The sequence below is a fragment of the Hirundo rustica genome, chromosome 16 (assembly GCF_015227805.2).
Source record: "Hirundo rustica isolate bHirRus1 chromosome 16, bHirRus1.pri.v3, whole genome shotgun sequence".
In the NCBI taxonomy this organism is placed as follows: Eukaryota; Metazoa; Chordata; class Aves; order Passeriformes; family Hirundinidae; genus Hirundo; species Hirundo rustica.
In genome coordinates, this window is record NC_053465.1 from 3,227,785 (window position 1) to 3,255,667 (window position 27,883).

At 41.5% G+C, this 27,883-nt stretch overlaps 1 protein-coding gene and 1 long non-coding RNA gene across 4 annotated transcripts in view; both read left to right on the top strand.

Moving 5' to 3' along the window:
- The window catches only part of VAPB (VAMP associated protein B and C), a 37,362-nt gene that overhangs the window by 446 nt on the left and 9,033 nt on the right, over positions 1–27,883 (top strand). The window contains exons 2-6 of one of the 3 annotated variants that reach the window (XM_040080136.2): positions 15,515–15,667; positions 22,927–23,030; positions 25,207–25,287; positions 26,301–26,354; positions 26,615–26,653. In XM_040080136.2, the coding sequence (XP_039936070.1) occupies positions 15,515–15,667; positions 22,927–23,030; positions 25,207–25,287; positions 26,301–26,354; positions 26,615–26,653 (431 nt within the window). Of the gene's footprint in view, positions 1–15,514; positions 15,668–22,926; positions 23,031–25,206; positions 25,288–26,300; positions 26,355–26,409; positions 26,587–26,614; positions 26,654–27,883 lie in introns of all 3 variants that reach the window. The other 2 variants (XM_040080135.1, XM_040080137.2) reach the window with 2 other exon arrangements.
- On the top strand, positions 260–13,530 carry LOC120760170 (uncharacterized). The gene is made up of 3 exons (XR_005703328.1): positions 260–451; positions 1,802–1,879; positions 13,364–13,530. It is a non-coding gene; the product is annotated as an uncharacterized LOC120760170 (long non-coding RNA).

The window sequence follows — 27,883 nt, forward strand, 5'->3', positions numbered from 1 at the left end:
AGCGCCGCGCCCGCCGCCCCCCCCGCCCGCCGCGGAGCCGCCCCGGGCCGCGGGAGTCCCCCCGGGCCGCTCTCAGCGCTGCCGCAGCCGCGGCGCGGGTGGGGGCGGCCCGCGGGGACGGCGCGGGGGGGCCCGGCCGCCGCCTTCCCCGGCCGGCAGCGGGAACACCGGGCTGTGCCCGCCTGACCTTCCCGGGGGCGACGGCCGGGAGAGGGGGGGACCCCCGGGGCAGCGGCGGGAGCAGGGGTGCGTTCCCCAGGCGCCGCCGGGGGTGTGTGCGCGGCCCCGGCCGAAAGAGCTGGTGCTGTAATGTAGGACAGCGATGTCCGTGCGGTAGGACTGGGAACCCAGGTGTCACAAACCCTAGGAACGGCTAAAGGGCTTCATCAAAAGAAAAAAGTCGGGAAATTGCTAGCTAGGGAGCTGTTTAAGTGCTCTGCGTGGCTCTTCGGTATGAAATCTAGGCGGAAGGAAGGATGTTGGGAATAAGATAACGAGTAAGGGTTTCTTCTGTAATGTGTCCCAGGCACTGTGGGGTTGCAGAGTCGTGTCTTTGGCCAAAAACACGAGGCCTCTGGCCAGGTGCTGAGCAGCACCTCCTGGCTTTTCCTGATTATTATTATTATAATTTAGCAAGCCGTTTGGCTAAAGAAGTCATAATAGTCTGCATGTGAAAAAATCCATCCTTTAAATAAAAGTCTTGGATGGGTTTAGGCTTCCACTGGCACTGAAATTCCTGTCTTGCAGTCTGACAGCACAGCTGTAATACAATATTCTGGGATTACAAATAAGCAATCAGCAAGTTTATTTATGCTATCAGAGTCAGAGGTGTTTTATAGCTTCTCTTGATTATCTGGCAAATAAGCTTTTTTTTAAAAAAAAAATTGAGATTAATTTATTGGCCTCTGGCAAAAATAATACTCTGTTTAAAAAAGCTTTCATGTACATTTTTAAATAGAGGATATATGTACCAGTTTTTATTAGTAAATATATTTGAACTCATAATATGAAGTGGGTTTTATGAAACAGTCTGTTAATAAACACTGGGGGGAATGAATATATCTTTGTTGTAAGCTGAAGTTGTTATGGCAGCAGTATCAAACATGCCTAAGAAGGAAACTATTGTTGTTTTCACGTTCTTTGTGTTAAGTATGATTAGATGAAAATCACCTTTTCTTGTGGATAAAATTGCTTTCAGCAAACAAGTGAATCCAAGCTCAGGTGGGCAAAAAGTGGTGCCTTAATTGGCACTGACTTGCTAATGAGATGTAATTGTGGTTCAGGGTTTGTTTTTCTTTCTTCTCTTCATCACAGGTAGATATAAACCTTGCCAGACTCTGTTTTTTTTCTTGAAGTAATGATAATGTGTCAGACTGTCTTGCTTTCACATGATGTTCTGGGCTAAATAACCAGTAGCCACTGAAGTTAAATCAACTAACCATAGCCTTTTGGTTGCCAGATCTTTAGCCAGCAACGCATACTCCTTATAACATAAAATGCTACTTGACTAACTGCAGCTATTAAATGGCTTAGTTTCAAAGTACACTTAAATATTAATGTTCAAACAGACTTAATGCTGCGGGCAGCATTCATATGCTTTGGCAATACCTCTGCCTTACAGTCCTTTCTAGCAAGCAGTGCTGACCGATGTCCTTCATTCAGGAAACACCAGGTTGAAGTATTCACAAAGTAAATTCTGCTCTGAGCATTTCTTGCCCTACTGATCTTGTGATGGCACACTGCCTGGTGAAAGGGCTGAAATGATATTGTCACCTTTGTAAAGAGTTACATTCATTTCCAGAGCGTTCCTTGGCCCCGTGCAAGTAGATCCAGGCTGGCGGAGGTCGTGGAGCTGCTGACTGGTACAGGCGCCTTCATGGTGTGTGCTCAAAGACATGGTGTTTGGTGTAGAAAGCTGGGATTGGACTGTAAACCAAACACTGGGAATGGTGAAGGGCTTAATCCAAATACAGACAGATAGAAAAAGCAGAAAGTTGTTCTCTGTGATGCTGTTGAAAGGCTCTGTGTAGCTCTTCAGTATAAAATTTAGAGGCAGGTAGGATTTTGGGAATAATACAGTGAGTGAGGATATCTTCTATAATGCATCCCAGTCACTTGGGGGTTGCAGCTTTGGGTTGCATTTTCACTTCTTAAGGGTTGAAGACCATTTTAAAGAAGCTTTTGTAACCCCTTGGTTTTGCAGTGAACCTCATAAATTCATTTGGTGCTCTGTTTCAAAATACTGTGCTTGTGTCTCGTTTGAAAAAAATATCAAAGGAGTTCTTCATGCTGGAATTTTTTTCACAGCATGTGAACATGAGCAGGGGTTGTCTTTCCTCCTGCCTCGCATCTCCTACAGCAGAGCACACATGCTCCAAAATAGCATCAGCGTGTGCTGTGCTGAAATGCAGCTGTGAGTCGTGGGAGGCTGGACACCATTAGGTGGCTGAAGGTGCCCATTTCCTTGCCCTGATCCTTGATGCCAGGTGAGATAGGAGCTTCACTGTCTCTTGCTGGTGACTTCCTCCACTTCTTAGTCATTGTAGGCTTGCAAAAAAATTATCCAGCTAAAGGTTTATAGCTCAGCGTTTGCTGGTAACAAATGGTGGAAAAGAACGTTGTTGGTATATGTGACATTTGCATTTATGTTTCCCTTTCTTCTTTTTTTCAATCTAAGAGATGGCATCAATCTGCCAAGAATTTATTGCAGCATTCAAGGCTCTGAGTTTAAGAATTGCTAGATTTAAACCTGAACAAGGATGTGGAATTGTGCTGCAGGGATCACTGCCCACCGAGGCTGATCTGTCTTTTCACCATATGTGCCCACCAAAAGTAGAGATCAGCTGTTTAACTTCAGCAAGTAAAATTTTGTTAAAATATCACATATTTTAGAGCTCCCCTGGGTTTGTAGTGTTTGAGATGCTGCTGCATGTCTGCAGACGTGGGGTGCTGGGGCAGTGTTGCTCGGGAGGGGTGGCACAGATGGGAGGTGGCAGAGGCTGAGGGACATTTTGGTGGCGTTTCTGGAGGTTTGCTCCAGGTTAGGCTGGACTTATGACTCAGCACTCTGTCCGTGCTCCCCAAGTGGCTCCCGGCAGTACTGCCGAGCAGGGATTAGTGCCTTGCTAAACTCTGCACGTCGTGCCAGTTGGAAATGCAGGTTCCTGTCCCCAGTATGTCGTTCTGTACCTACGCTATATGTCACTGTGTAGCTTGGCTTACTGCTGAGGGTACAGCAATGACCCAGAGCTCTCCACTGCTGCCAGAGCAGATTCATCCCTGACCTGGGGCTGTCACCTGTCACTGGCTCGGGTGCAAGCCCTGCGTACCTCAGAGCTGCAGCCCAAAGGTGTGGCCTCGGTCCTCAATCCAGCAGTGCATCTGCAGCGTTGAAATGTTCAGTATTTAGTGTTTAGCCCCTATCCTGTGCAGTTTGTGTGACCTGTGTTTCCGTGGATGGGTGGCTGCCACTCCCTGCTGAGACACTCTGAGCTCCTCCAGGTCAGCCTGAGTAAACTCCAGCCAGATCTGTTCATTGCAGTGGGGGTGTGCAAAGCCTGTGTGTCTGACAGGAATATCCCGTTCCTACCAGATACCAGGCTAAAGCTCCTCAGTACAACAGGCCAGTAACATTTGGGATGCGAGATTAGCGTTAGCTGCAGTTGCCAAGTCTCAGAAGAGAGGTTAAGGGCATGTGGACTATTCATTTATGCCTCTGTCCCTGTCCTGATCCGTTGGGAATGGTTGAATCACTCCTGCACTGAAGGTATTGGGAGGAATTTGACTTTGTGCTCATTCTCTTCTATATTGGATAAATAGGAATTTCTAGACACAAGCCATGGTTAAGAATGTAAAGTAGCGACAGTATTGTGAGGAATTGCCTATTTAGGATAATTAATATGCATCTTTTAAGCTGAATGTTTGTGTGTTCTTTTCTTTAAACTCTTAGAGCCCTGCTGGTATTCACAGCAGAATGGCAGCCACTACTAGGATTTCTTTACTCTTTGAAGGCTGCTGTGCCAATGGCTGTCGCTTTCCTGCTGAAAGATGTACCAGCCCTTGATTCCCTTTGTCTGGCCTGATTCCAAGTCAAGTCATTGTTACCGCATTAAATACAAGTAAACCTTTACATCTCTCTACATATTTGAATTTAATTATCAAATTATAGTCTTAAAAAGAGGACATAGTGTTTCAATAACAGGCAGGGTTGCTAAATCTACACAAATTTATCCTAAAATATATCCCAATTATCAGACAAAATCAGTCTTTTTCTGATTCAGTTCATGTTACACTCACTTTTCGTGAAGCTTAGCTAGAATCAATAACTTATTCTATTAAACATTGTTTAGTTGTACAGACCTGCTGGATCTCACTGAATTATTCTGATTTCACGTGCTCTATTGGTTTTGTAATTAATTCATCACTTTGCACGGTCTCTTCACTTTAAAAGAGAGGTGTTAGGAAGGGAATAAACTGGAGGTAAGAGAGGGAAGTGATGCGTTGTGAATTTCTTAGAACACATCTCTTTTTTTGAAATGTGGAATAAGTGGAAGATTGTGCTTCTCTTGAGCTTCCTTAATCTGCTGATGCCCTGTACACTAGAGACAAAACGCTCGCAGCTCCACTGGGAAAGGAGAGAGGAATTGTACGTGTGGGACTAACAGAAATTTGAAACTCTGAATAGGATGGTTGGAGCAGCAAAGAACAATTGAGATGTGTGAAGCAGTCAAGGAGGTTTAAATGCATCTTCTGTTAAATTTAATTAATGTATTTAGGTCTCACAAGACTATTTCCAAAAATACCACAATCTGCTTGAAGGCTTTGGTCAATGTGATTTATGGGTTAAGGACTTTTGAATAATTTTGTGCTGCACAGATGTTAAGAATTCCAGTTGAAGTTATGAGCATTAATAGGATTAAAGTATTACTGTTTCAGGGAAAGACTGAATGCAGTGATAAAATTTGTTACTTGGCCATTGCTTCTCTTAGTTTTGTGGGATTTTGTGTTTTAAATGTGATCAACTCCTTGCCTTTATGGTACTGAATGGGCCACATACATTCACAACTTCCTGTTCCTTGGAAATCCCCTGTTTGTCCATGGATTTTCAGCTCACTTTGAGCTATGGAGCTATTGCAATGATATGTGAAAAAGTTTTCAAGTTTGTTATTTAAAGCTCATCCGGATGGCAGCCTGCCAGTCTGATTTGGTTGCTGCGATGTGACCTCTATTCATCACTTCAGAAGATATATCTGATAACAGATTATATTGAAAATACAGATGGAAGGGGCGGCACTCTCAAGTCCTGGGAGCATGGCTATCATGGCAAAATGAAGACACAGTTAATGTGTCAGAATGGATGCAGGTTCACACTGGTACTTAGCAGTAAATTGTATTTACCAGCTGCTGCCCTGCATGCCATGTGCAGTGTCCTGTCACCCGTGAAAGGAATATGGAGTAGAAATTTATACAGCGGTTCCTGATAGTGCCTTCTCATTGGAAAATAAATTATTACCTATTTTTCCTCACTGCACAAGTTTTATAAATTAAAAACTTACCAGTGATCATGTAATGCTTTATTTCTTTTAAAATAGGTTAGCTGCCATTAAATACAAGAGTGAATTCTGTTTAATTGCTCTCTGATTCAGTGTTAGGATTGTAAAAATTCAAGTACAAGCCTTTAAATAGATTGTCAGCTCTGTTTTGAAACTCAACTGGAAAAAAGGCATCATCACCATAGCAAATGATCCAACTTCATGAGCTCAGGTCAGCTTACATCTATGAACAAATACGCAATTTTAAAAGGAGCTTAATTTGTTCTATGCAGCCAGCTCTGGAAGGTATTGATTGCATCAAATGAGTTTCGGATCAAATGAGCAACTTCTGCATATGTTACAATGCAATTTTTGTAGGAAGCTGGGCGAGGGAGGGTTTGTCTTGTTTCTGAGTGCCTCTGAGCACAGCTTTCTGCCCAGCTGAGGCGGTGCAGGAATCAAATGACCCTTGCTAATTCTGCCCACATCTTGCAGTCACACTCATTTTCTACTATCTTGTTACCATATTGGTCTTATGTTTGCTGCCTGCTGGGAACAGCTAATAACTACTGAATGCATTTCATAGTTGGTACAATAACAGCCTCTTTACTTTCCCTGTCCGTGTGGCTGCTTGGCTTTGAAAGCCTTATTGATGGTGTTTGCAACAGTTCTGTTTGTGGTGACAGCTGTTGTTTCAGACTTAAATTTCATCTTTGTATTTGTAAGAAACGTGATCTTGAACATTATCATCTCGCTGCTGCGATTGTTTTGATGGGTTTTTTTCTGCAAGTAAGTCCTCCCTGATTAGGTCAGAAACTCTTCCCAGTCCAAGCCCTCTCCCCTTCGGATGAGGGACTGGCACTGCTGTGACACTGAAGGGCCTTTGTCTGCCTGTGTGATGACCAGAGGCGGAAAGGAAGCTTATTTCACATACATATATGAATATTTAACTACCAGTTTGTCCAAGCTGGGGGTTAGATTCATGCTAAGCCTCTTCCTCTGACATTTGACCCAGTATTTTTTCAATGTATAAACCCTTTCAGCGCTTTGTAGACCAAGATGTCTGTAGAGCCTTACAGGATATTTTCTGAGGTGCCTGGAATGTTGTTGAGTTGAAAATTTGGCCTGCTAGGCAACCTTTTGTAAAGAGGGATTTGTGCCCTGGGTCTGGAACAGCTGTCACAGTCTTGCTGTCACTGGGAATGTATGCAAAGCAAATCACCATTGCCCTGTTTAATTCAGGGCAGGGTCGAGGTGCGCACACGTCGTGTGTTCACACCAGCAGCACAGCCCAGACCGAGGGTTGTTCTTCCTCTGTTAGAGCTGAAAACTGCTCAATTCAAGTGTAATTCTCCTGGCCTCAAACACGTTTGTACACATTGGGTACTGCTGCTGCCTGCAGTACTTACCCCACGTTATTATAAATACTTTATGAAAATAATCTCTTCACTAAACTACTTTAGTGTCTCGTTCTCTGAGCTGTAAACGAAGTCCCTCGTACCATGGTGCATGGATTAAAGATTTTATCGTTCTAAATTTAATCCTGTTTTCTTGGTTGGTTTCCACGAGGGGTGGAAAAATAGAGAAGGGGGAGGTTTGCCTGGTGATCCAGTTATTTAGGATGCAGATTATAAAATCATGTAGGTGTGGGGATCACTGTGGAGCCAAATCTTATGTTTTTGCAAGCAATTTAAAAGATAAATTAGTTGTTCTTGTAGAAGGCATGTCAAATGACTATGTAATTCTTTCAAGAAAAAATATTGCACTTTCTTGTTTTTCCCAAGACTGCTGCTTTTTTCATCACACCAGTTACTTCATCCTTGCTGGTGCTTTTGATGTTTCTCCCAGCAGTTCACCCTCTCCCTTGTGCAGTTTCATGTTTGTTGCAATTAGTGCTTCTTGTGATACGTGAATTAACAACAGATTTTGTGTTTTCTCAAAACATTTGCATTTCCTCTGGCTTGTGATTTCTCTTCTTCTGGCCTTTTAATATTTTTACTAGAGTAGGAGCAGAGATCTAAGGGCAGTAACTTTTTTTTTTTTTTTCCCTTAATTTTTATACAGCTGGTTTTACACTGTGCTTAGTGATGTCATACAGTGATGCAGATGGTAAAGAATCATGGAATCGTTTAGGTTGGAAAAGACAGAAGTTTAGGCTTGAATAACACAACTTGACATTTGTTTCTTGTTCTATGCCACACATATGAATGATCAGGGTTTGTTGGTTGTTTTTCTTTTTTCTGATTAAGTTTTCTCACTGCTGCTAGCTAAATTTCTGATTTTGTTGTTTTGTTGGGTTGGGGTTTTTTGGTTTGTTTGTTTTGGGGGTGGGGTTTTTTGGTTTTGTTTGGTTTTGGGGTTGTTTGTTTGTTTGGGTTTTTTGTTTTTGTGGTTGTTTTTTTTTTTTTTTTTTTTTCCCTTTGGTCCTGCAAGTAGCTAATAGGCTGGTTTTCAAGTGGTTCCCCCGAAATATATCTTGCTGAACTCAGGATTCCTTCCTTGTTTGTAGCCATAAATAGTATCCCACTGCCTATTTTATGTGGCTTGGGTTTTTTTTTTTTTAACTTATTAGAAAAGCAGCTATTCTTTGTGCATTCCCAGAATATCTAGTTTTGTTTGTTTCTTCTGGTATTTTTAATTTATGCACAGTTTTACACTTAAAATATTTGCTCATTTGCTATTTAAGTTGCGCATCAAATTCCTCTATTTGAGGACTATATATGAGTGTAAAATTAGAGTAGTTAAGTTGCTCCTTCCCTAACATTTTAATGTGCATTTGAAATGGAAATTAGTGATGAAATTAGACCAGGAAAAAACTACTTTAGAAGAAAAAGTGTAGCTTGGATTGATGATTAAAATCAGGATGTTTCTTCCAGGGAAACATTTCACATTGACTTCAGTCTTTCGCAGTGTTTTTGTCGGGGAGGTTTGCACATCAAGGCTCCATTGCTCTGTTGCTGCATCCCCACTTCTCCTGGGAGCCTGGGCTTTGTTTATGTCCTTTCCACACCCCATGGATGGAGCTCCACTGTGTACAAAAAGGAGATGCTTTACTCTAAGTGGATCTGGCTGCATCATGGTTATTGAACAAGGTGCAGCTGCTGTCCCACTGTTCCCTGAGCCGTTTTCATACCTGGACAGAGTTGGTTCATGTGATGTTTGTGTGCAGAATGAGCAAAGTAATACAATGTTTGGCACTGGGTTCTGAAAGGAGCTGAGAGCGTGGCTGAAACAGAGATGCACCTCTGAAAGCTCACCAAGGCTGCTCTCGGTCTCTTGTTTATGCAAGTGTGTGCGCAAATCTGGTTTAACTTCATGATGCAGAGAAAATATTTCATGTTGTGTGATTTTGTTGCTGAAATTCGCTGTAGGTAATGTTTGGGTGTAAAAAAATCTCTGAAGAGATCAGTTGGGAAAAAACAAATGACACTGGTACCAAAATTATATGAAGGGCATATTCTTCTATTTCTCTTGGCAAGCTTATGTGTGGCCTCTCAGTTCTTACAACTGTGAAGTCAGACTGTTAATGATCCTCTGAGGGATAAAAGGTGGCAAAAATTACATACTAACAGATACCCTGAAAATAGTCTTCAGTCTCCTGTTTGTTTGGGGTTTGGGCTTTTTTCCCAATTAAGCATGAGGCATGCTTTGAGAAAAATAGTTTATGGTAGAATAGGTCAGGGAAGGACACTGATTAATCCATCTAAATAGAATAACTTACTGCCAACCTTGTTCCAACTTTGGCATCTGGATCATGTAATTTTGTTGGGTTTCTGGACCTTCTTTTTTTTTTTTCCCTCTTAGGTCACTTTATTGATTGCATACTTCTTTAAAAAATTGCTCCACTGCATCAGCTATTGCATAGGGGGTGATGTGAATGTTGCTTCTATTTTTGTAGTATTTTTTCATTCAGGCATCCCCCGTTTGACACAGCAGAAGTGGAAGGGACCAATCCCCTCCTGTCACTTTGCTTCAGGGGCTCTTTTGGGTGAGGAGGTGAGTGTGCTGGGAGTAAAGATACTGATTCCACAGGGCTGGGGCTTTGTAGCTAATTCCTTTTAAAATCTGAGCTGAGGTCAAAAGGTTGGCATGTGGTTTACACAGGGATTTTTCTTAAAAATAATTACCAAATTTGAGGGCTTTGGGCTCTCTCAGTGAGTTACTTGTGAAATCAGATATTTATGCAACACAGGCTCTTCTTGTTTCGGATTTTTTAACTTCTTTGATTTCAAAAGTTGCGGATGCTCACTTAATTATGAAAGTCTCCAGAGCCAGATGATGATGATGATTAGACCTTGGCACATGGTACTTTTTAAAACACTAATCTTCACAAGATTCTGTGTGATTAGGTAAGTATTCTCCTTACTTGACAGAGAGGGAAACTGTAAGGGTCCAAACCTGCTTCTGTTTTGGAGTTGCTGTCAACTCTTCAAGCTCTTAATAGCAGAAGATCAAGCCCTTAAGTGATTTGTCTAAAGACAAGTAAGGTGGTGGGAGAGTTTGATTGGATCTTGGGCATTCTTGATTCTCAGGCACCTGGCTGATAGCTCAAGATGTCTTGCTTGACATTTCAGCTCTTTTCATTTCAGTGTTTATCTTCAAAGGTCATCAGCTTTATATATGACTTTAAAAGAATCGCGCAGTAAGTCAAGTTCTTACCTGTTACTGAGCCCTCTTGCACATCACTACTGGTTTTATTTTGCCTGTCTCTCTAATGCTGATAGACATCCACAAAAATAAAATGGGAGAGCCCATGGAAATAAAATGAAATCACTTGGTGCTGTCAGAGGCAGTAAAAAAACTGAGAAACCACTCAGATGTGAAGATGAGAAAAGTTACAGGTAGAAAGGCTGAACAAATCAGATGGAGAGATGGGTTATGGTGGCTGTTTGATGGTGCTGACACCTCTCTGGAGCAGGGCAAGGGACATTCCCAGTTTGAGGGGCTGGCACTTAATGCCATGGGAGAGGGGCCAGTGTAGGTGTGGGATGGGGAAGGGATGAGTATCACATTCAGCCCCCCTCCTTTCCCCTCAGAGTCAGTGTGGCTCTTTCTCTGGATTAATTACTGCTCCATGTGGACTTTACCAGTCACATGTAGGATTTGGGCTCTTGAGAATAGTCACAAAACAATTTAGGCTTCCCCTCTATTGCTTTCCACCATCTCCCTTATTAAAGATTCTTCAGTTACCTTTCTATGGCTGATTAATGTGTCAGGTGATTAATGACTTTCATCTGACACATCAGTGGGATTAAACCATGGTGAACACATCCTTCCCCTCCTGTTATTGCATTCCACTGCTTTCCACAAAGGAAGTACAAGAGAGGTTATCTCACAAGAAGCTCTGCCTGTATTTCTGGCTGTTTCCAATTACCTTGCTCTTGGATACATGTCTGTGGTGAGCTGGAGCTGCTAAAGTTGTTTAGGGGAAGATGCTGAAAGTGCATCTAAAGCACTCTGGGAATAACATGAGCAGCTTGATAAGAATTTATTCTCAGTCTTGTGGATCAATGGTTACCAGTTGTATCAAGTATTCCTGCAGTGCACTTCTTTGAAAAGTTCACTGTGTCTTTTAGGGATGCCTAGCTTTTAGCAGATGAGAATTTGCACTAAATTTAAGTACAAAAAAAAAAGATGGATGTGCCTTAATTACTTTGATCAGCTATGCCAACACTACCAGTGTGACTGCAGCACGTATGCCCAGATGTGCTTGCAAGCTTTAACCTGCAACTGTGAGACCTTAAATTGGCAGAATGCTGTGCAGGAAGATGCAGTTTCTCTGGTGCCAGCTCTGAGTGCTGCTCATTCTGGCTGAAAACTGATTCTCCTTTTGCTCTTCCCCGCTGCCCCCTCCCTCTCTCCCTGCCTGATAAGTGGATTAATTTCCAGCCCCAGCAGCTCCCTGGCTCTGCTCTTGGCCCATGCAGAGGAACAGAGTGCAATTTGCACAGGCAGCTGCTGGAGATGAGAGGCCAGACCACCTCCTCTTTCAGCACTGAGATGGACTGATGCAGGAATTATCAACCCTGTGGCCCACCTGATGTGTGTAGTTAATTATAAGGATGTAGTGATAATTGCAGGTACAGATGTGCAGAGGACTGTCCCTGCTGGGGTTAAACGTTCCTGCCCAAGCCTGTGCCATCAAAGCTTTCCCTCTGCTGGAATTTATGCTAAATTCCTTCATGTGCCAAACAGCATGAGGATTGATTATTTGTCGTGGTAAAGCACGGAATTTTGGTTAAGTTGAGGATGGTTGTATTAAGATGAAGTGCAAATGGTGTGGCTGTGTAACGTGGTTTCTTTGAGGAGTGAGTGGCAAGGAACTCACAGTGAGTACTGTGCTCATCAAAAAGTTATCAGCTTGGATTTGCTGAAACAATTATGGGCAAATTCTATTGCAGTGAGAGTTATTTAAAATTTAAATAGAGTTGATATCATAGTCTTTTGACCTAATTCCCAGACTTTTTTATCATTACTAAAATGGTGTGGGATATTACAATACCATACTGTAATATGGCATTGCAATATCCCACACCATTTCAGTAATATAAAAAAGCTGGGAATGGCTCTCTAAGGAAAGATTGATACAGCACTGGTGTTTGACTAGGAAATGGACTGTGGAAAATTCTGAGATAACATTGTGATCTTAAGGTGTGAAGGGTTGGATATGTGGGTGAAAAGCCACAGTTCAGAAATAACCCTGCTGAAAAGTAGTCCTATGAAAAACCAGGATACCTCTTACTATTTGTTGTTCTGTGAGTGTAGAACGTGATCTTTCCTTTCCTTTCCTAGTAATACTGCTAGCTTTTGTATCACTAGATGCCCACTTTGCATTAACATGAGTTGACTTTATTTTGGCAAGAGAAAGTCACCAAGCCCTTGTGGAGTATTTCAGACTTTCAGCACCAAATTCAATTTACTACATTCTTCCTTCTAGACAGCTTGGTCCCATGACAACCCTATGTCAGATGATGCATGTACAGACCCTGTTTCCCGTAACCTTGTCCTTGGGATGACACCCAGTGGCATTTTTCTCATGATCTTTACGAAACATGTGAGAAAAGCAGTTGGGAGGATTTTAAAGAGCAGATTGTCATTTGGAAAGCACCCTGCCTTGGTATGAGTTCCACTTATCTGGAAATATTATGAGCCATTGAAAAAACATTCAAAACAAAATAATGGGATTAAGTAAGGGTTGTTTAAGAGTCAGTCTTCACTTGTTGCGTTGACCCAGGGACCATCCAGATGCACCAAGCTGGCTTAACTGTGCTCTCAGCCCATCTTGGGAGTACAAGCATTGTCCAGGTGTTGCATAAACTTGTATAAATAGTCCATCCACTTGTAATGAGGGCAAAGATACCGGAAAGCAGTGTAGAGTGTTTTCTCTTACTGTATTTGGGTACAATTCCCAAAGTCCCAATGCCTTGCATTGGAAAATGAAGCTCCAGGGTTATATGCACCTCATATGACAGTTAATACCCACACCAGCTTTATCTGCAGCGCTCAAATCCAGATGTTGGAAAGCAAAACTGTATCTCCAGTGCAGAACTAGCTTGTGTCTATCCTGAGATAAGTTCTCCCACATACCCCAACCTCCCCAAAAATCCTTGCCTGTAGTAATCCAGCAACAGGCGACCAAGGTTTCGTTTCAGCCCAAGTTGGCAGTCCATGGACTTTGCTCTTAAAAGGCAGGCCGGCCAAGTGATAATATTTCACTGCCATGCCCCAATTACCCCTGAGTAATTCCCTGTGGCCTGGGTTTTTTTACACATTTCAGGACACCTTAATGGCTCGTTAATCCTGCATTTGTCCTCTCTTTTGCTTTGCTGCAGAGTTTGAACAGCAGTGCCATAAGGAGTGTGCCTGCACGCAGGTTTGCTGGAAGCAGATGTCAACCTTCTAGTGCAGTTGTGGTGGCTGTAAAACCTGTAATTTGGGGAAAACATAGCTAAAGAAACTGTGTAAAGTTCAGTGGATAAAACAGAAGAGGAAACACCAAGCAGACAAGAAATGAGTTCCGTCTGCCGAAAGGTTTTGCTGCCAAATATTTTGGTATGATCTGTGTTAGCAATAAGCAACTCCATTTGGAAATTATTTTCCGCACAGAATTGTTGTTGTATCACTATTTCAAACAGCAGCTCTGTGCTGGGGCACACAAATCCCGCACACATTCATGGATCAGCCAAGTAAAAACGTGGTGTTTCCCCCAGGAAATCTATCCCAGCAAGCAGACCAGTAAAGCACTACCGAGGATGCAGCTGCAGATGAAGGGCTTTGTGCAGGCAACCCTCCCTCTGTGCTGGAACAGCTCAAGCTGTAATTTTTTAGTAAAGACACATCCTTACTGCATAGGCATCTTATAATTTCTTCTGAAATGTTAGATTTCTCCCAGTTAGGGCTGTTTTGAAGATCTGCTACTGTCCTTAAACACCTAAATGTTTGCTGGATTTTTCTGATGGTTTGGCTCCTTTAACTTTTTTAACAACTTGTGGCTGCTTCTAGCCAGTTATTTTTCATTAGCTTAAAATCTCTCCCTGCATGGAGTACACAGAGAAAACTTCACAGCTGTGTTTCATGAAACCTTTGCCACGGGATCTGAAAATTTTATTGCTTAAATTTTTCTTTAGCTCCTGTGTTACATTGCAAAGCTGGTTTGCTCAGGGTACAGACAGAAGTGCTGCTACCTTGTTGTCTGGTTTGGGGTTATTATGTGTGTGATTGTTTAGAGGTTTTCCCCCTTCTATTTACTTAAAACAAATTGGATCAAGGATAGAGGTTGCAGAACTGTAGTACTGTTACAGCTGGATTAAATATTGTTTTAGGAAACAAATTTGCATAGAATAAGAAGCAAACTTAAATTACATCAAGGCATCCATGCTGTGAGAGGAGGGTGGTGGAATGCTGCCTGACAGTATTTTTATTATCATCATCATTCACCCTTTTTCAATTTTAGGGATGCCATTTCTGCAAGGAAAAGTTTGATGCTTTTTTTGACCAATTTGCTTTTACTCCTGAGGACAGACGAAGGTGTTTTATTCAGGCATCAAATTAATCACTTCTATGGAGAAGACAGTTGATCAAAGTGTGGTTATATTTCTTTTAATTTTACTTCTTTACCATCTGTAAAGCACTGTAATTGTGTGCTACCTGTCTGATTTATCAGTGTCATGTAGGAAATCAGCCTTTCTTCTGCCTGAGGGATTTGGGAGTTTCAATTAGGAGGTGAGCCTGAGAGAAATGGATTTGCCTGCACTTGGTTTTGCAGAACTTGACAGTGGTTTGATTTTGGCTTTGCTACTACGGGAATCTTAGCCAGTGCTCTCAGTGTCTAAAAATTTTCCTATTTCCACATGGTTATTTCCTATTTTGGGTGAGGTAGGCTACTTTATTTCTTCTGGTTTATAATTTCTAGTTGCCAAGACAGTTTATAAAAAAACAAAAAACAACAACAAAAAAAACCTTGGTAGGTGAAAAGAGATGTACCCTGCATGCTCATCTTGCTGTTTTTGCTTTGGCATTCCTGAGTACCTGGTGGAATCCTGGTTCTGTCAGGTCCAGCTCCATGTGCAGATGGATCTGTGGCAGTCCTTGGTTCCCATTCCTTGCCTGGTTAACAGCCTGTACTGTACTCTCTGGTTATCAGCATGGGTATATGTGGTATCTCTGCTAGCCTGGGTTTTAGGCTGGGATGGAGCAACTGTGACACAGCAGGGAATTTGGCATCCTTTGAATGCCATGTTGTGGCGTTGGCACAATGTGTGAATGATTTCCCCCTTTTGTTTTGCTGTTCACGATGAGCTCTTGGGCTGGGGCCTGGCTGCAGCCTCAGCTTTGCGTGTGCGATTATCTGTACGTGCTGCAGATGGAAATTGAACATCTAATTACTTTATAAGATTTGTGAACGGAGATTTAGATCCTGCTTAGCCTCTGCTTGAAAAGTGCTTTCTGTGTGATTTCAAGTCTGCTTTTGCTCTCCTCCTCAGGTCCTTTCACAGATGTGGTCACTACAAACCTGAAGCTCGGCAACCCCACGGACAGAAATGTGTGCTTCAAAGTTAAGACCACAGCACCACGCAGATACTGTGTAAGGCCCAACAGTGGAATTATCGATGCAGGGACATCAATTAATGTTTCTGGTAAGCCATTCAAGCAGTTCTTTGGGGATTGAAAATAGCTTCTTATAGTTAGTTATTTCTTGGAATGCCTTGCAGCCTGAAAGTATTTTGGTGAATCCAAGAGGTGGTGTTTTCATGGAGAAGCAGCCGTTTTATACATCCTTACTTCCTTTACTCCTGGTCTAGCAGTAATGGGTTTGGTCTTACATCCTGTCTTGGAGAGGAAAAAGGCAGAAATACACAAGTGATTGATATGGTTCATTAACAGCCAGCGTATCCAAACCAGTCCTGCTGCAGCCCTGCCCTCCCTGTGGGATTATTTTTGTACAGTTAGTTTTTTGCCAGCTTAACTTCCTGAACCAGCTCACCACAGGGTCAGACAAGTGCTTGGATGAACACATCGAGGGGAGAGCAAAACTGGGTGGACTGTGGGCACTGGTTTACACTGGTGTGGGCTGATGCCAAACTGGCTTTGATTCAATCAGCAATGAAAACATTTTACTTTCAAACCATGCTTGTTTTGTGTGCCTTGAACAGCATCCTTTGGTGTTAAAAATGTCAAATGACTAAATCTTTGCTGTTGCATAGGAAGAGTTAATGATTTTCTCTAATGAGTCAGTAGCTCTTGACTTGCCTAAGTTTGCTAATGGAAAAGCAAAGGAGTGGCTTACTTTGAAAGCATAAAGAGCTGAGTATTCTCACAAACAGAATATCTGTATATTATTAACTTGCTGATAATATATTCTCTCAATGACTTCTCTGATCCATGTTCTTAATAAGGAATTCTATCAAAGCATGTAGTTGTGGCATTTTGGATGAATGAAGTCAGACTTTAGTTAGGAAAATTATTTCTCTAAACATGAAGATTTGCTTTGCTACTCCTAAAAGAAATTAATATTGGCATGATAAGAAATATTACTGATAGGGTATACAGTTTGCTCCTACTAACCTTTTTTAGCCTGGGATAAAAACTTTGAGCAGTTAAAACCACTGCTTTTTACTTACCAAAAAAAAAAAAAAAAAAAATCAACATGTTAAAATCAAGAGTTCAGTTTCTTACTTAATAAAATATAAAACATTTAAGCACCTCACCCTTGGAGAGAGCTTGTTTCAACAAAATAAAAATTGATCCCAAAACCACTTTGCACTGTAAAATTAAGCAACTCTAATCCTGTAAGTCTTCTTATACATGCCCATATTTGCACACTGATTGATCTGTTGTCTTTGGGATTTCTGTGGTGTCAAATTGAGTGTGCAAAGGGCTGCAGGATTGTGCCTCCCTTGCAGAGGAATGTCACAGTGAGGAGGTAACCAGGGAGGTGTGGGAGCTCCAGGTGGGGCAGGCAAAGCACTTCTGCTTCAGGAGAGGGCCAGCACGTACCCAGTGAGCTCTGAAATGACTAATATGTAAATGAAAAAGCTCCCTGGAGAGGAATGGAGAGTTTTAAAAGTCGGGACAGTTCCCAAGTAAAGCTGTCTGTCATCTATACTAGCTGCAGGCAAGCATATCAAATGCCTTGAAATCAATGAAATGATAATGAAAATTAGCATGGTTTCTAGCTACAAATTATCTTCATGCTATAAAGATGTGGATGCTTTTCATCTTGCAGATGAACTTGGAAAATTAAAAGCCTGCTTCCTTTGCAGGCTCTTACCAGGCTTTTTGAAATGTTGTCTTGATCTCGGTGTTGAGTGGTTTCTTAAAGTTCTGCTCACAAGTGCCCCTTAGCTCCACCTTGGGCAAATCCAGTGCAGGCAAGTGTCGTAGGAAGCACCTCTACCAGCAGCTTGCTTTTCCAGCCTGACCCTTCCCAGTGGCACCCCAGCTAGAGTTTGGATCTAGTCCAGGGCTGAAGTATCCCCTTATGAGACTGCTGTGCTTTGCTCTTGCTTACACAGCTTTAAGAATTTCCCTTTTCTGATAACATTATTCCTAGTGATTTATGATTTGGTTAGTGTGGCAAATGGCTGTGGTAGATTTAATCACGAGCTCACGTGTGTGTTCTAATATTTCTGTGATATTAACAGTAGTAATAACTAACAATCTTAAATTGCCAATCCTTACCTTATATTTTAAAATGCAATAGCACACTTTCATTGTTCCTTAGGTAATATATTAAGTTCCTTCAAACCACGGATGGGACCTAATTCTGATCTTTTGAGGATGGCAGTGTCTTTCATTTTGATCAGCAGATGGGATCCTTTGGATGGGAGGGATCAAAGAGGGGACTGCCATTAAGTTGCAAAATAGAATTGTTTAACCTTTGCTTTGGAGTTACATGGCTTGAGAACAAAAGACTGATTTTGGAGTTAATGAAGTAAAAAATAAATAGAATTTGTTTCTTTGCCTCTAAATCAGTTACCTTTTCAGTCATTTAATTCAAGTCTTGCACAGGGCATAAAAATAGGACTTGGATAAATAAGACTTGAATTCCTCCAAACCTAGTGAAAATACTGAGGAGAAATTATTAAAATACAGTTAATGCAGCAACTTCTGGACAGTTAAGGTTGTATTTACAATATACAATCTGTCCCCTTCACAGTTTTTGACTGGCTTTACCATGGCCACTGATAGCCCTGCATTGGTGCTGCACCTTGCCTCCAAAAAATCAATGCCTATGCATTTGTTAGTCTCAGAGAATATTATTGCCTGAAGCTGAATTTGGGACAGCCTCTTCCTTCTTGCTCTGTAGTAACCAGATGCCTTCGTTATACTCCTGTGAAACTGTGCCTGTACTAATTTGCTGTAAGTATGAGAAGACATTTTGCTGTAAGAGGCAGCAGTTCCACTTTATTTCACACTGATGCGGTGGCTCATTTAAAAACGTACAAAACGCTAGAAAAATAAAGCTCACTCTAATCTTAGTGGAGTCTCAAATGCTGCCTTCCTATGCCATATCTCAGCTTTTGCTAAATACCAGCGATTGAGGCCCTGTCAGCATGTGCTGCCTGCTGGGATGTCAGGTTTGGAGCCCGTGTTTTCACCTGTTATATAATGGCGTGTAATTTTAACAGCTGAGTTTATGTAACTGTCGGGAAGCGTATGTGTGCGCTGTCATCTGATTCCATTGCATTGGGGCGGCAATCCTTGGGAAAAGGAGTATTTGCACACATTCCACCGCTCCTAAGCACATCTGATTTCGGCTAAGATAGCTGGTTTTGTGGCTTTGAAACCTAACTAAAAGCCGTGAATGGATTACAAAGGAAAAGTGAAGGGATACCAGCAGATGCTGGTGAGGCTGCAGTAGATGTATAAGGAGGAGAGAGGAATTGCAGATGGTACCATCTGTGCACAGTGTCCCACTGAAGAGAGCAGTCTGAACATGCCTCCTAAAAGCCAGCAGCAGCTGACGTTATCCTCGGCTTGCTGGCGAATATTTTATTCCTTTCTGAGCTTGCTTGGCTTTGAAAAGGCAGGAATGGAGCTGCAGCCCTGTGCTCTGCAGTCACAGTGGCTCTGCCCCATTCCCTCCAGCACTGATTGTGTCCCATCCACAAACTTTCCTTGGCAGTGTCACTCCTGTGCCCTGTTCCCACAGACTTCCCAGGACACTGCAGAAACTACCAAGTTGTGGGTTGTTCTTGCCTCCTTGCTTCAAAATTTTATCTTGATCTTCACACATTCAACACTTACTGGTATTACTGAAATGTTTACAGAAATTTTATGTTTATTTATGTAAACATGAAAGAGAGGTGGGATGGTGCAATCGATTGTGCTCGTTTCTGTAGACCTGAGTGTCTTTTCTCTCACCTCTGCCAGAGCTGATGGAATTCCAAAAGGATCTTGAGGCTTGCTCCTGTTTCTGGTTGGGGTATTTTATGTGACATAAGTGTGATAGATTTGATCCATCTAGACCATGAAGAATTCCATGCAGTGCCATTTGGGAAAATGATTGATAAAGCCAGAAAAGAAAAATAGTTTGACTCTGTTGAATGAGCTGCTTAAGAATGAACAGTGATGTGGATGGAAATGTGATAGCAGGGAGCTGGTAGAGATGTTTCTTGAGAGTGATTCTTGGTCCTAATCTTGTCTAATGGTTTTACAAGCAATTCTGGAACAAAGAATACACTAAAAACTCTGATGATTTTGTAAAGTTGAAAGATTGAACATATGCAGCAGAATTAGTTGTCCTTGAAGGCTGCAGTAAGAGAAATGGGATGAGTTTCATTAGAAAAACTGCAAAATCACATATTTGGAGAATAAAATACTCTGGCTACAATTGCAAGCTTGTTAAATGAGGGGGCCTGATTGGAGTGAGCAAGATGCTGATACAATGTGGCTGTGAGTAAGGCAGATATAGCATCATACATCTGGATAAGGGAAGAGGTGAGAGGGCATAAAGGCTGTGGTTGAGGGCACTAGTAAAGTTCCCTGCATGTGTAATTAGAGGAACTCGAACCAAAACAGGTGCAGAGGATGAATGGGGAGCCTGGCCTGGAGAGAACCCACCAAGTCTGGCTTAAGTTTACCAGGAGGCCAAGAGTGATTGATGTCTTTGGAGGGCACCAGAAGTAAATGACTCTTCCTCTTCTCTGGTATTTCAGCATAAGGGCAGTGTTGGTCCAGGACCAAGTAAACAGCCCGTTAATAAATTTAGATGGAAACTAGAGGAAGGTTGCTGACTATCTGAGCTGGGAGACTTTTCTGTTCCTTCTGCTCTTGGAAAGGACAGCTAGATCCTAGCAGGTGTTAAAGGTGTTCCCTGCTTCAGATTTCCTCTGTTCCTTGAGAAAGCTGCTTTATTCTAGGAAAACCAGAGGAGTTTGATGCTTCTGTCACTGTAACTAACTTTGCCAATGAAGTGTTCTGTGGAAAAGAAGGAGCCTATTGGGTGGTCAGTGCCTTTCCTTAGCTCTCTGCTGAGCATAAAACGCTGGGGATTTTGCAGGAATGTGTGAGAAAGCCGATGTCCATTGATCTCCCAGTGACTCTGCAGTTTTTGCTTGTGGTAAAACAGTGCTGGTGCTTGAGCCATGGGGTGAGCAGCTCGGGAAGTGGTTGGGATATATCTCTGCCTTGATGGATGCTGCTCTAAAGTAAACTTGAAGATCATATTAATAATTTTGTTTCTTAAAACTCTGATTACTGATGAAAGCTGAAACTTCTGACCAGATGGGACAACCGATGTGATAAGGCATTTTGTAGGAACATACTTCTCACATAATTTTTGCATATGGTTTGTGATTTCCATTCAGAACAAAGGAGCCACATTCCCAGTAGCATTTTTTCCAGCAATTAGGGCAGCTTTAGGGATCTAATCTTTCACAGAAACCCCAATAGTATGTGGATAAATATTAAAATGCTTTGCTTTCCTCTTGAAAAAAGTACATATTTTTGAGCTTCCCATCCGGCTTACAAGACATTTGCTGAATAATTTGTGTCAACGTGGCTTTCATGTATTGATCTAAAAATACAAGTGCTAACAACGTCTGTGCTGTCAAGCCCTCTCTGGCTCTTGTGGTTCAGTGAATGGAGCTCGGAGCAGCGATCGTTTGGCATTCCAGGATGGATTCAGCACTCTCCCTTGGGAAATGAGGATTTTCAAATGAGCTGATAGTTGTACTCAGCAAAGCGAACTGAAAAAACCACAATCTGTAGAAGTTCCATAAATGCTGAATAAATTCTGACTATCCAGTTGGATCATTGAAATTATTTAAATGTCTACTACAGAGGAGAAAAAACGACGCTGCTGCTTTTCAGTGATGTGTCAGGCAGTGTTGAAATAGTTGTGCTTTCACAGTGCAGTCACTCCTGTTTGGAAAATAGTTTTAAAGGCAGCCACTTAATTTGCAGACACTTATTTTGGAATAATATCCAAGTCCTGCGAGGTGAGTTAAAAATGTATAATAATTCTTAAACCTCATCTGGGAGAATGTATTGCCTGCCTTCTCTTTAAAAGGCATGTGGTCACTGAGTGCCAGATTGTGTGCACAGTAAGGATGGCACAGCCATAACATGCCCTGCTCATTAAGGGAGGCAAATTGGTTTGACTTGGCTTCATTTGCAACAAATGGGATTTTTGGATATTGCTTTTATATGACAAACTCCTGCAATTAGCGCATATGAATCTGGGCACATAATGTTAATAGCAGCAGTACTTGAAAATGGTCCTAATTATTGAACTGCTTCTCCATGATTGAATTGAGGGACTGAAGTAAGACAGGTCATAAAATGTGAATTTTTAAACCTTACACCATTTTTTTCTGTTATCAGTAATGGCAGTATTTGCAAGCTTTGTTTTCAATTTGAGGGGGTGGTGGCATTTTGCAGTTTATCTTTATGTAAACTGCTTTGCTTATTTCCACATGTTCTGTCTCATGGTGAAGCCAAGCCCATGTTTGTCAATGTCCCTATAACTGAATATCTATAACTGAAAATATGGGGGTTCCAAGTGGCCACTGTGGTTGAAGAATATTCCATGTAAATAGAATACCCAACTGTCCCTCCTCAGGTCACTTTAACCCAAAAGCAATGACATGGAAATTCCCAGTATTGCTTTAAAAATTAAATTAAAGCACACACCCCCTAAACCTGCTGTTCCTTCCTCTCTGCCCCCTAAACAGAGTCATTTTCTGCAGAAGTAAATTTTGGAATGCTTTTAATTTTTTGAATGAAGAAAAATACATTCCTTGCATGCCTTCTATAGGCAAAGTTTGCATCACATTTAACTATAAACTTCCAGCTATAAATCGGTAACAAACTTTCAGTAACTTACCTGTGGGACCAAAATACTTACACTTGATAAATCAAATGCCATGAGACTCTTAAACTTTGTAGAGGAAATTTCCATTCTGAGACTTGAACCTCAAGGTTTACAATGTTTGACTTTGCCTCTGTAGCTTTTCTCGGGCACCATCAGCAATATTGTGTGTACAGTTCATCAAAATGCTCGTTACTTCTGCCCCAAGGATGGAGCAAAAAAGCTTCTGTCTTGGAAACATTTTCCCTCTGTCCCAGAAGATATATAAATTTTTTCCTGAAAATTACTGTTGTTATCTTGCCATAGCTGTGTACAGAATATTGTAGAATGATCAGCATTTCCAGAATTCTCAGACCAAAGTCTAGATAGACTGAGGAAATCTGTTTCTCCTGCCTCCTTTCAAAATTCTGGTTTAAAGTGAGGTTCCTGATCTCAGCTGCTGCTTCGGTCATAACAGACAACTTGAAACCATTATAATGTTTGTTTTTCTGAAATCTGGTAACTGTGTCATCAGTGCATGACTCTGCACCAGAGCAATGTTAATGCAATGTGTTCTGGTTGTTTTTTTTTTTCTTCCAGTGATGCTACAGCCTTTTGACTATGACCCTAATGAGAAAAGTAAACACAAGTTTATGGTTCAGTCTATGTTTGCTCCAGCTGATACTTCAGATATGGAAGCAGTAGTAAGTATTGAAATTAATTAAAATGGATTTCTAATTGTAGAATTTTGTAAGTCCTTTGACTGCGTTGTCAAACCACGCTGGAATGGTCCTTGAAAGCTTTTCCAGATTTCCATCTCTGCACGGCAAAGGGTTTTGTTCTTTTGAGCCCCAGGAATCTTGCACTGAAAGTTGTTGTCTGTGGTTGCTTTTTTAAGAAGCTGCTGTCAGTAATGGGATGTCAAGCCATAAAACAAGTAGTTGTAGTTTTTTGCAATATTTCCTTCTTTAGAAAGGCCAGCTTGAACCGTATATTCTAAGGATATACAGAATACATTCTAAGGCTCTGGTGTCTTTTATATTTTATGCATCTACTCTCAGTCTTGAGTCTTCTCTTGAGCAATTCCTTTTGCAAGGTGCAAGAAGATTATTTACAAGTATTGTGTTTTTCTTTATCCCTACCTATGTCTGCTGTGGCTTTGTAGATGAAAGGCTCTCATAGATTTTGTCCTGTGGATTGCAACTGAGAGCAGTAGAAATACGGAGGTGCTGGAGCAGAGAAGGACAAAAGACATAAAAATAAGATGTAAGGCAACCTGCAAAGGAGTAAACCATTATGTCAACTGCTGGCTTTCCTTTAACAGCAGGATTTGCCCCCAGAAGAAGGCACAAGTAAACTCTCTGTAGCCTTTTGTGAGCTTGAGAGGACACTCCGTGGCTATTGAGGACACAGAGGAAAAAGGAAAAAGACCATTATTCGAAAAGTGTGTGGCTTGTGCGTGCTACTTAAAAACAAGCCAATCCCAGAATACTCTACAGTAGTCTTTACAGCATGTGTCTTCTTCTAAGTAGCTTCTTAAAGCTGGGGCACTCTGCAGGTTAATAATTTCCCTTCTCAAACTGATTTATGGAACTGTATTTGTTTAATGGGCTCAGAATAAGATCCAGTGGGAGAAACAGCAATAGTAATAAAATGTCTGCATCACTAGAAAGATAAGTCGGTCTGCCTTTCTTTCGAGCTCTTTAATTTTTATGAGTTACTTTATACCATGACAAATGTTACTCTGCTGGCAAAGAATGTTTTTAGTACCTAGATGGGCCTTTCAGTTTTCCAGAGCTCTCCAGCCCGCTAGGATTCCTTTTCCTGTAACACTTTGATCAGTTCTCAGTTTCGTTACCACTCTCCAGATCTCTTCCTATCCTGGATGAACAGGTGAGACCAGTTATGGGAGTACCATAAAGCTTTCAACACTTCACAGGCAGCCAGGGAGCTCGAAATAGAAGTGACTTCAGCCCCAGAAGAGCTGAACTACGATTCAGCTGTTTAGGATGAGTTAAATACTACTCCAGGTTGCACGGGCTTAGCCATAATTTGTCACCTACTTGAGATATGCTGAGGAATACCAAGCTACCAAGGAGGATGGTCAGAGTGAAGAGGAGCACGTTAGAATTCCAGGATATAAGTGTGGACACTTCTTGCTGTTTATTATCCCTGAGAATAAATATTTTCACTCCAGGGTTACAGCTGATACAGAGCAAAGATTTATTACTGCTGATCCCCGTTAAAAAGGTTACAAAGAATCTTGTTTATGGCAGACTCCCCAGCCAGAGGGGAGAGGAGGTGTGAGGGGAAGTTATCCCTCTGTATGCAGCACATCTGGCGCTGTTCAGGCATTGATGCTGAAAAATAAGGATGGGGAAGACAAGGAGGGGGATGAACAGTCCTCTAGTTCATTCCAGTCAGGAGGAAAAGCTCCTGTGAAATTTGAAAAGTTTGAATAGGAACTCCACTGGGCAGAGAGTTGAGAACTCTGATTTATTTGGGGGCTTGTTATCTTTCCCTTCCCTTGAATTCACCCCTCCTTTTACCTTTTTTTTCTTCTTTTTTTTTTAAGCAGTGTCATAACTCCCCCCCTTCTCTGCTAATTACTCTGACACAGCTCCCAGTTCTCTCATAAATTACCTGTGTTTCAGACTGTTTAGAATGATTTGATTCACAGTATCTGGTCTGGCTTTATGATACCACTCAGTCATGTTTTGATCTCATTTTTCATCCTGTTCGTGGGTAGTGGTAGTGTGATAAACACCTTGGGTTCTTTCTGAGTGAAATTATGTGATTTGTTTATGTAATGCACTGCATTTCCAACTTGCCTGATTGCACTAATATGTTTAATATAAAATTAATATTAACTTATTCCAGTGGAAAGAAGCAAAACCAGAAGAACTCATGGATTCGAAACTTAGGTGTGTGTTTGAGCTACCAGCAGAAAATGATAAGCCTGTGAGTATTTTCAGATGCACACTGAGTGATTTAACTTAATACCACAGTAAATCCTGTAGAATGGCATGTTTGTACAGACAGCTCTATAAGCACAAGACAGAACCCTCTGTTTCACTGCCTGGATGGCATCACCCTTTAAAAACACAGCGTAAACTATTGAAAGTTCTGGTAATCCTTGCTGTAGCTAGCAGCCAGCTTGAACTTGGTAAGTGCAACAGTAGCACAAAGCAATTTTTGAGCTGAGTTGTTTTCATTTAGTGAAAGGTCAGAGGGTAAAGAGTAATTAAAAAAAAATTAAAGATGCTGATTGTTGGTTGTGAAGCTCGGAGTTTATACTGTTGCAGTTATAACCATCAGCAATATAAATTTGCCTGTCCAACACTTCCTTAGTACAGCTCTGATTTTGTCAGGTAAATTGATGGGAAACTGGCAAGGAAGGCACAAATGCAGTTAGGAATTATATCAGAATTATCAGCTATAATATTGTAGGATTCTTTCTTGTTAGAGTAATGGACATATTAATTTGTAATGCAAATTTGTATTGTCCAGTATAAAACTGATAATGGATTGAATAAATTGAAAAATGCTTCCTGGTGTGCAGGTACTGAAGGCACAGCTGTTCTACCCTGCACTGAACAGTCTGGAATTAGGATTTTGTAACTGTTTGGCTGGGGAGAGGTTTGTTTCCACGAGAGACCCTTTCTAAAGTGCAGAGCACAGAGAAGATTCAGAAGCAGTAGAGGGAACAGGGTTGGGAGGTCTGAACCTTGTTTCCCAGCTTGGATCACAAATTCCTCCATCCCCACAGAAACAGGGAGAGGGGACAGCCGGGAGTGGGAAGTGAAGGGTGAGGGCACCTCTGGCTGTGGGACCTGGTTTGGGGACATTTCTGTATGTGCAGGGTCTGAAAAGCCGAGGTCATTCTGTCTTCACTTACTGCTGCTGATCTGGTGTTTTCTGGGGTGGCAGGAAAGTTACAGAAAGCAAAATGTTGTTTATTTCTTTTGATACAGGCACGTGTCAGGTGTGCACAGACAATTTTACCTGACTCTCCTCCTATTTATCAGGTGTGTGGTGTGGTGTTAATAACTAACCAAAAATCACTTTATCCTTTTTTAACAGCATGACGTAGAAATAAATAAAATTGTATCCACAACTGCAACAAAGACAGATTCCTCTGTAATGTCTAAATCAATAAGTTCTTCTTTGGATGACACTGAAGTTAAGAAAGTAATGGAAGACTATAAGAGGCTTCAAGTAGAAGTTCAGAGGTTACGGGAGGAGAATAAACAGTTTAAGGTAAAGATTGCTGTTGTTTTCTTTTCAGATTTACCCCTTTCCTGAAAAAGAAGCTTCCATCTTAAAGGTTTGGATACCTGACCTTAGCACAATATTTTAAGTCTGTCTATAAAGTAAAAGATAATTCAGGTTTCTCTGTAAACTCTGAGAAGGTGCTGAAATCAATGGTTCCTTTGAAAGGAGGCACAAGTCGTGCAGTCACAGAAGGTGATTGGGTAGCAACCCAGAGGAGTCAATTCCCCCTCTCTTTTTTTTTTTCCCACCTAATTTCTCAGTCTGAATTAAGCATTGAGTGTTGGGCTTGGCCCCGCTCCCCCAAACCAATGGGAGCTTGAGGGCAGTGTTGTGCAAATACTGAGAGTTTCAGTGATTGCACCTGTAATGTGCTGCTGAAATGGCCAAATTAAGACAGATGAATGGGAAATGTGCTTCCTGTCATATCCAGCAAGTGGCTGGGAAACCCAGCAATTGAGAAGCCTTTATCACTGCTGAAAAATTCTTCTGACAGTACTTTGATTTGCTGTAAGTGTCTGCTTCCATGGATATCAGCACCAAGGAAAGTGTGGATGCTGTGACTCTTGGAGCCCAGTGAAAGGAGCTCTGTTCTCTCAGCTCTGATGCTGCTTGGCTGGCTGATGCATGAAGGAATTCTTGCAAACAGTTTTGTTTTGCACAGAAATAATATGTGTACATAACAGACATGACCCTAACTTCTCCTTGAGCTCTTGTTTTGCTAGTTAAGTTCAAAACTATTTTATTTATTTTTTTTTGCAAATCAGTCTTGAACAAACACTCTACAGGAGCTATCTAGAATTGAGCTGATGTCTTACAGTGATGTCCTGGATCGGTGAGCTCTTTGTTCCCTTTGTGGAGTGTTAAAATCATCTGTAAAACATCAGAAAGCAATGCTAAATCACTGCCTGCTACCAGGTGCTGTCAGCGTCAGGCTGGAGTCACTGTCAGAAGGAAATGAAAATACTACAAATGAAAATTTGTTTGTCTCTGTACAAAGCGTGTTGCATGTGACCAACATTTTATTGTTTACAAAAGTCAGTTGTCCCCATTCAGAATCAGAGCAACAGTGAGGTATTGAAAGCCTGTGGCTTTCAATGAGTAAATAAATTAATTAATTCATAAGAAAATAAGTTCACCTTTAGATCATATAGTTCAAAAGTGAGAAACACTGACATACCCTGAGCCCTTTGAACTTTACTTATCTGACAATTTTTAAGGCTGCAGTAACTTTCATTACAATTTTGTTTCTTGAGTATTTTTTTAAGTATAGCCTGGAGACTTT